Source organism: Triticum aestivum, unplaced genomic scaffold (genome assembly GCF_018294505.1).
Source record: "Triticum aestivum cultivar Chinese Spring unplaced genomic scaffold, IWGSC CS RefSeq v2.1 scaffold10117, whole genome shotgun sequence".
Classification (NCBI taxonomy): domain Eukaryota; kingdom Viridiplantae; phylum Streptophyta; class Magnoliopsida; order Poales; family Poaceae; genus Triticum; species Triticum aestivum.
The window spans coordinates 1-8,626 of NW_025227694.1; the positions used below are offsets into that span (position 1 = coordinate 1).

Consider the following 8,626-nt stretch of genomic DNA (forward strand, 5'->3'; position numbering starts at 1 on the left):
GAGGATTCGATCAAACCCTGTATGCAATTCCCTTTGTCAATCGGTACGTTACTTGCCCGAGACTCGATCGTCGGTATCCCAATACCTTGTTCAGTCTCGTTACCGGCAAGTCACTTTACTCGTACCGTAATGCATGATCCCGTGTCCAACTCCTTGGTCACTTTGAGCTCAATATGATGATGCATTACCGAGTGGGCCCAGAGATACCTCTCCGTCATACGGAGTGACAAATCCCAGTCTCGATCCGTGTCAACCCAACAGCTACTTTCGGAGATACCTGTAATGCACCTTTGTAGTCACCCAGTTACGTTGTGACGTTTGATGCACCCAAGGCACTCTTACGGCAGCCGGGAGTTACACGATCTCATGGTTGTAGGAAGAGATACTTGACACTTGCAAAGCTCTAGCAAAACGAACTACACGATCTTTTATGCTATGCTTAGGATTGGGTCTTGTCCATCACATCATTCTCCTAATGATGTGATCCCGTTATCAACGACATCCAATGTCCATAGTCAGGAAACCATGACTATCTGTTGATCACAACGAGCTGGTCAACTAGAGGCTTACCAGGGACATAGTGTGGTCTAAGTATTCACATGTGTATTACGATTTCCGGATAATACAGTTATAGCATGAATAAAAGACAATTATCATGAACATTGAAATATAATAATACTTTTATTATTGCCTGTAGGGCATATTTCCAACAATGGGTTGGGCCGCGGTGAAGACATGATCGAACCGAAGCTAGCTGATACCAAATTGTTATGGTGCTGCTAGAAGGAGGGCGCCAGAGGGTCGGCCGGGGGCCTTTTGCCCACGACCGGGCAAGATGAAAGGGATTTCCTTCTTAATTCTTTCTTGATTAGATTGATACATCTCCTCTCTTTATATAGAGAGGTTTACTTGATTTTCAAGCAAGGCTTACTTGACCCCCAAGCAAGCGACCTTTATCTCTAATTAACCCTAAGACTAACGGGCTATACCGCCAGCTCAGGCCATTATGCCCATTACGTATTCTAACAGAGAGTTTATCACATATAGAAGACAAAAGTGAGCGTTTAAAAGTGAATCCCAAATTTTAACCTACCATCACCTCACGCGCCCCATCATCGCCCACCGAGGTGACTATCAATCTCTCCAGTCTCTTTCTTGTCTCTTCACTGCATTGATGTTCAAAGTGCAAATCTAGGCTGCCCAGTGCCATGCATAGCAATTTCCTGGAACATTCATCAATTGATGATATTGCTCACTCAGTGGTGTGTATCATGTTCTTGCTATGAATTGAACCGCATGTGCATGGACAGACCGTCATGCATTTTGGGCAGGGTTGGCAACATCCACCGTGACCCATCTTGGAATATACAAAATATCTCGCAACTTATCACTGAGTTCTTCATGTCTCCCAAGCCCATGAATTGTTAACATTTTTTGTTCATCCAAATAAAGTACAAAATATTGATTATAATATGTCTCCAGCCCTTCCTTCCACCTTGCTTCTTCTCTCACTATAGATTCCCTGTTGCTTGCCTAAAGACGCCTTTTATAGCACTGTTTGGTTCAGTCTGACCGTATAATGTTTGAAAAAAATAAATGCAAGTGAATGTCGAACCTCAAATTAAAAATAGTAACTTCTATTCACTTTTTGTTCTATTGTTTTCCATATGGCAGTAAGAGCACATGATTGATTGCTTATTTTTTCTTAGTTTTCACACACGTTTCTATATAGGTTTTCTTTTCCTCCAAGATAATTTTGCAGGTCCAAAAAAGAATAAGTTATCATCAATAGTTGAAGCTTCACACAGTAGAATCAGTAGTCATATCATACACGACTTGAGAACTAACACAAACTTAGCCAACCTCATCAAGTTAACTATGTATGGGCTCGGTCTAAAACAAACTTGTTCTATCCCATGACACATAAATCTCATAGATACAACTTGGAATGCATGTACTAATATACATGCGCTTGTTCTATCCCAAAGAGGCTCCTGACAATGGCCACCTGTGGATCCACCTAACCATCGATAATTTACACTGGGGTGCGGCATTCCTCAAAGACATGCAACTTAAATCTTAAGCCTAGCTATGATACCAGGTGTAGGATATACTCCTATGTGCCACTTGTGCCCCTACGACAACTCAATTCAACTCACTCGAAGTTCATGATGGGAACAAGTGCGCACACAAACTAGATTCCTTTTAAGCCAATGCCTCTTTCTAGGGCATTTCTCTTTATTCATACATCAGCAATTATAAAAGTTGACGTCAAACGCGGAGTACCCTATCAGCTAGAAAATGCAAAAAATCAATTGCACTATCAGATTAAATAGTACTGATAAGTATGGACTTCTCGCAATAAAATGTGCAAATTGTGGACACATCAACTAATGGAAATACTCAGACAACTACATACATCAAAGAAACATTGATGATGAAGAGCATGACCGGAAATAAGAAGCTCGGTAGGTCAGATATTTTGTGTTGTCGATCGGGCATCCGAAGACAAATAGTTTCCGGTTTTCTCCATGTGAGGTTGATTGTGTAGGGTGATAGTTTTATAGGGCTTCGATGCCAGTACCTGGTTCTATAGACATTACTTGATGTGTCCTCATTTTGCACATTGCATCATCAACGTTGCATCCGATGGTTCACAGTGAATGGACGCACCCAAATTGGAGTTCAGTCACCTAACATCTAGCCGATATATCTAATGCAATCCAGACGCAAGATCTTCTTGCGAGTTCGCAAAAACATCTAGTCAATCCCTCTTCTATCACCATGGCATTAGATCCAAGAGTACCTTCAGTAATGCATCGTACTACCCCAGCATACTCACATGCTATAACAGTAGAACCAATACGGACATCTTGCTTTAGAGAAAGTGCTTCTTGGTAGGCCATTGCGTCCAAAATGTTGCGCCCACCCTAGTAATCACATCGGGGACAAACCGACTAAGTCCCTGCCCACCACCCACTACCTCTGGACACCACCACCAGCTCTCAGTCTCTCACACTCCATTATTTGGTTAGCTTGTGCCCAGCAGGCAGAAACGACACCAGAGCCTGTGTTTTACTTTGCTCCATCAACACGTTGCGAGCACATGGAAATCGAAGCAGCGGCTGCTGACTCCGGTGCCAGCGAGCTGGAGGTGGTGGTGTTCCCATGGCTGGCGTTCGGGCACATGATTCCGTACCTGGAGCTCTCCAAGCGCCTGGCTGCGAGGGGCAACGCCGTGAGCTTTGTCTCCACGCCACGGAACCTCGCCAGGCTCCCGCCCGTGCCGGTGCACCTGTCCGCCCACCTCCGTTTCGTGCCACTGCCGCTGCCGGCCATGGAGGGCCTGCCGGAGGGCGCGGAGTCAACGGCCGACGTGCTGCCCGACAAGATGGGCCTCCTCAAGAAGGCCATGGACGGCCTTGCCGAACCGTTCGCGGCTTTCCTCGCAGACGCCGTCGCCGCCGGGAGGAGGCCGGACTGGATCATCCTCGACTTCTGCCACCACTGGGTGCTACTGCTACCCATCGCCGACCAGCACAAGGTACCGTGTGCGCTGTTCCAAATCCTCCATGCTGCCATTGCTGCCTTTTTGGGGCCGCGGTGGGCGAACGCCGCGCATCCGCGCATGGAGCCGGAGGATTTCACCGTGCCGCCCAAGTGGATCCCCTTCCCGTGCACCACCTTCTTCCTCCGCCACGAGGCTCAGTGGGTTGCCAGCGCCTTCCACGCCAACGCATCTGGAGTGTCCGACATGGACCGTCTCTGGCACATCTGGGAGCGTTGTCGCCTCACCATCCACCGCAGCTGTGAAGAACTGGAGCCCCAGATGTTCAGCCTCCTCTCCGACCTCTTCCGAAGACCCGCCATCCCTGCCGGGATCCTGCTACCGGCAGTGCCCGACGACCATGATGAAGACCACATAAACAGTCGCTCAGGCTGTGTCAGCCGTCCCAAGGTCCTACGATGGCTCGACGACCAGCCCCCCAACTCTGTCATCTACGTCGCGCTTGGGAGCGAGGCACCACTGACGCTACAGAACATCCATGAACTCGCGCTCGGGCTAGAGCTCGTCGGTGTGCGCTTCCATTGGGCTCTACGGAAGCCGGCCGGCACCGGCACCGGCAACGACGACGAGCTGTTGCCAGCCGGGTTCGAGGAGCGAACCCGGCTGCGCGGGCTGGTCTGCACAGGGTGGGTGCCGCAGGTGAAGGCGCTCGCGCACGGCGCCACGGGTGCATTCCTGACGCACTGCGGGTGGGGCTCCACCATTGAGAGCTTCGCCTTCGGGCTCCCGTTGGTGATGCTCCCATTCATTATTGACACGCCCATGATTGCACGGGCGATGGCGAAGAGAGGGATAGGTGTGGAGGTGGCGAGGGACGACAGCGATGGCTCGTTCGAGAGGGACGGCCTCGCAGTGGCCGTGCGACGTGTCATGGTGGAGGATGAAGGAAAGCTGTTTGCAACCAACGCCAAGAAGCTGAAGGAGCTTGTCGTGGACGAGGGGCGTCAGGAACAGTACATCCACGAGCTCGAGGACCATCTGAGACGCAACAAAGACGTGTAATATAATTGCCATGCATCTGCACTTGTATGTTGACATGTGTGTTAAGAAAACGAATAAGCCTGTAAACTGTTTGTACGTGTAGTGTAGCATTGCCGTGGATCCACACCCTTTGCATGCGCATGGCCCCTCTTCCTGTCCTTTTTTCTGCTCACTACACATGCATGCCTACATGAACACATGCATGCATACATCATCTTTCCTCTCTCCTCAAAACTCATTACTTTTAGTTTTTTTGACAGTTTAGATGGTTCATATCTTAAAAATAAGATTTTTGTTTTTGAATTTTTTTTATATTTGATCTTTCGGCGTTAAGATCTTTAGAACAAGATCAGTCTTGCATGAATTTTAAACACATTTTTGTTAATCGAAATTGAAATACAATTTTATAGTAGCTTATCAGTGTTTTTAGTGAGGAACTTTGCTGGAAACAATGAAGAACTTATAATTTTTATTGTAAAGTTCTAAATAAGTAGAACCAGGAGTTGAAGAACTTTCTAAATATTGGGTCTGCACTTTGTAAGAAATACTAAAGAACTTTTCCAAAAATGTATTTGGACCTGAAGAATTTTATGAATAGCTTGTTTGAACTTTTATGAAAAGTTTATGGAACTTTGTTAGAAACATATCGATATTGGACTTGTTTCGTAGAGCTGGTTATGATAAACTCAAATACATAAATGAATTTAAATTTTGCACAATTTATATAGAAGTTTCTCTACCAACATGGTGCGGTAGCTAATTAGTACATGGGGCTGAACAGGCTAGTGAGATTCTTTGTACCCGACCATAGGGTCAATTGATTTTTTTTAAGAACTAGGGTCAATTGATTTGACCTGCATGCATGCTTGATGGATGTACTGATTTCACATGCATGCACGCTTGATGGATGGACAGGATATGCGTTGCGCGCGCAAGCAGTTAGACAAAATCCAGTGCATGGGACGCATGCATTAGGCAATCTCTCTCCTCCTATATTTCTTATACTGCATCCAAGAGTAACTTCAACCCAAACGGACGCACATTTCATTCAAATTTTGTCTGTTTGGATGGGAAAGCGGACGAGATTGCCCGCCTTTTAGTTTGGATCGGCTGAATCTTCCAACGGATGGCTGATGCATTTTTTTCGCATCCACATAAGTAAGCAATTTCGAAAACATTCGGCCAAATTTAACATAATTAATCAGTAAACGGCCGGTCAATCCCGACCAAAGTACACTTAAACAATAATAAAACATAGAAGGAACTAAAAAAGCACCTACACGCTGCCTTAGGCATCGCCCTCCTTCTTGTCGTCATCGGGGAGGTCGAAGAAGGCTAGCGGTGGCCAAGCCCATGAAAATGCGGTCTCCCATGCCGCCAGCATCGACTTCTCTGGCATATGCTTCGGTGGCGGCAGTGCTGCGTGGTGGGTGCGCTCCTCCACCTCCTCCTGCTCGTGGCGCATCTCCTCCTCCTCCCGTGCCTAGCGGGCACGACGCTCCTCCTCCTCGCATTCGGCCTGCATCTGGCACTCGGTGTCGGCGCGCACATTTGCCAGGTGGAATTGCCACCGGTGCTCGAGGTAGCACACCGGTCCACGCGGAGGACAGCGGTCAACGCGTGCCTCTTCGGCTAGGGCAGCGTGGGCGTGCGCTCTGGCTCGGCCTTGGGATCGGGCAACGGCGGTGGGGGTGGGGACGCAGTCCCCGGCAACAAATAGGGCGAGGGCCTCCTCCAGGCCATCGTCCTAGCGGGCATCCTCCTCGCGTTGGCTTTCCTCCATCGTGTCCTGCAGTGCCGCCTCCACTATAGCTTGGTAGGCGGCCTCCTCCTCCTCTGGAACTAGCTCCGCGGGTGGTGGCACAAAGAGGGGATTGAGCTGCATGCTGTTGCGTGGTGAACCAGGCTTCCTAGCTCGGGGAGTTCGAGCCATAGGCAAGGAGGTGCCGCTGCTCTGGCGTCAGGAGGGCGCGGCGATTGCGCACCTCCTCCGCGTGCGCCCCTTGGGGAAGTTAACAGCCAATCACGGCAGTTGCTGGTGGTAATGCCAGTGCCAGTGCGTGCGGTGCACCCGGATATGCAGCCGGTGCCGTGGCCGGTGACCCCTGGCCACACGTGGGATGAGCTCGAATGCTGCCGGGGGGCAGTGGCGGCGATGGAGGTGGCGCGTGGGACGAGCTAGCATCGGCGTGGACTTGCCGAAGAAGCCCATGGCGAGCTAGGGTTTTGCGGCCGCCGGCGATGAAGCAAATGCGGCCAGATGTGGACGGGATGGAGAACTGGATGAGCCCCCCCTCCCCGGCACGCTTGCATTAAAAAGGACGACTACCCAGATGCTTCCACATGATGTCATTCAGGACTGAGTTACGTGGTCGCATTGAATACGATTGCGAGTGGCAGTTGGGCAGCCGGCGGGCGGGGCCGCGGCGGACACCTAGCGGATGCAAGGCCTACCCGTCTCGTGTCTGTGTGCATACAAACCGGGCGCAAATTTGGGTCGGGATGCGTCCAAATGGGGAGTGAGAACACACATTTTTGGTTTGTGTTTTCGCGTTCCACTCGGACTCAAATGGACACGGGCGGATCATTTGCGTCGCCGCGTTAGAGTTGCTCTGAGTGCAACTCCAACGTGCCCAATGTCATATGTTAATGGACGTGGTTTTTGTCTGTTTTTCATCCATTTGAGTCGGCTAGAGGCGCGCTGTCCATCCACGGCCGTCCAAACCTATCTAGTGCACCCAACCGGCTGACGCACTTTCGTCCACGCGACCGAATTTTTTGGCAAGCAAATTAATGTAGTTCATGCCAGCGAGCACAATTCATACTGGCATACGTGCCAGCGGTCAGCTTACATGCCAGCCAAAAAAAACAGCATAGTTCTAGCTAGCGCACTTGCCAACGGTCGACACACTTGCTAGCACATAAGAAGACAGACCTATTTATATCCACGCCATGCATCTTGACTCTGGTTCATGCCGGCACAAATGCTGACATAAAAAAAGATGGTCCTCTCGGCCATAGATCAACCATCAAGCTCGAGCATCTCCTTGTGGCTGTTCTCAAACTAAACCCTTCTCTTCGAGGACAACTTTCTCATGTCGACCATCATGATCTCCGCATCCTTGGCCATGAAAGTGAGCGCCACCTATTTTCCTTTTGGCTTCTCATTAGTCTGTTCAATCTCGAGCTTCTTTCTTTGGACGTTCTCCTTGGTCTTGAGCTTCTTCTTTTGTATCTCGATGTAGCCCTTCATTTCTTCCTCTTTTTCTTTTGGCTTGCTCTCCTCCCTTGCTTCATTTTGAGTCATGAACCCTTGCAAAGTTTCTTGCAATGCAAATGTCGTTGCATCGCGCTTCTAATCCAACTTGGAGTTGGTTTGCCCCCTCAATCGCTTCTGTCCTTCGACATGCTCAACGATGGCCTACGGCCCTCCATTAATCTTTAGGGAGGCATATTGGTCCTTGAACATGGGGCAACCATTAATGATCATCCAACATTGGGTGAGGGTGAATGGCTTCTCCCCATGTTGGGCCTTGAATGCTTCGAAAGCTTGGTAAACAAACATGAACAAAGCAATGTACATTTATATGCAAGCATCAATCAATGGACATTCAATGGAACCATCAAGCAATGGAAATGAAAATGAAGGAGAAGGATTTGTATACAATGTCTTCGATGCCTAGGCTAATCACGGGACGGCCTTCGATGCTCTCAAGGGTGGCAAAAAACATGTTGCATTCTTGGTAGATGAATCCCCACCTCTTTGACAGCATCGAACCACGGTTGCTCTCAAACATGTAGGGCAGGAACTTCCTACGTTCATGGAATTGTCTATGAACTCTTACCCAAAATGGTGATCCTTTTTGCTCCACGCCGATCTTGGGATCTTATCTGATGTTGCTTCAAGCCTTACAAATTAACATGTCCTCATCCTTTGTGTATGCCTTGGTCCGAATGCTTTGCCGCCTCTTCTTCTGTGCACTAGCTTGTTGAGTGAGCTCATCGGCAAACAAAGGCTCCCCCTCGATGTCCACATCATCTTCTTCCTCTTGACCATAGTCGTTTGGCCGTCGGTGT

The 8,626-nt window shown here is 49.1% G+C and overlaps 1 protein-coding gene across 1 annotated transcript; it reads left to right on the forward strand.

Moving 5' to 3' along the window:
- The first annotated feature begins 2,897 nt into the window (after positions 1 to 2,897).
- Positions 2,898 to 4,675, forward strand: LOC123172812 (UDP-glycosyltransferase 91C1-like). The gene has a single exon (XM_044589718.1). The coding sequence runs from the start codon at positions 3,107 to 3,109 to the stop codon at positions 4,568 to 4,570; it is 1,464 nt and encodes a 487-aa protein (XP_044445653.1). The 5' UTR covers positions 2,898 to 3,106; the 3' UTR covers positions 4,571 to 4,675.
- Positions 4,676 to 8,626: the final 3,951 nt, after the last annotated feature.

Bases quoted from the DNA above. Each gene is read 5' to 3' on its own strand.
- LOC123172812 (XM_044589718.1), top strand. From the start codon at position 3,107: ATGGAAATCGAAGCAGCGGCTGCTGACTCCGGTGCCAGCGAGCTGGAG.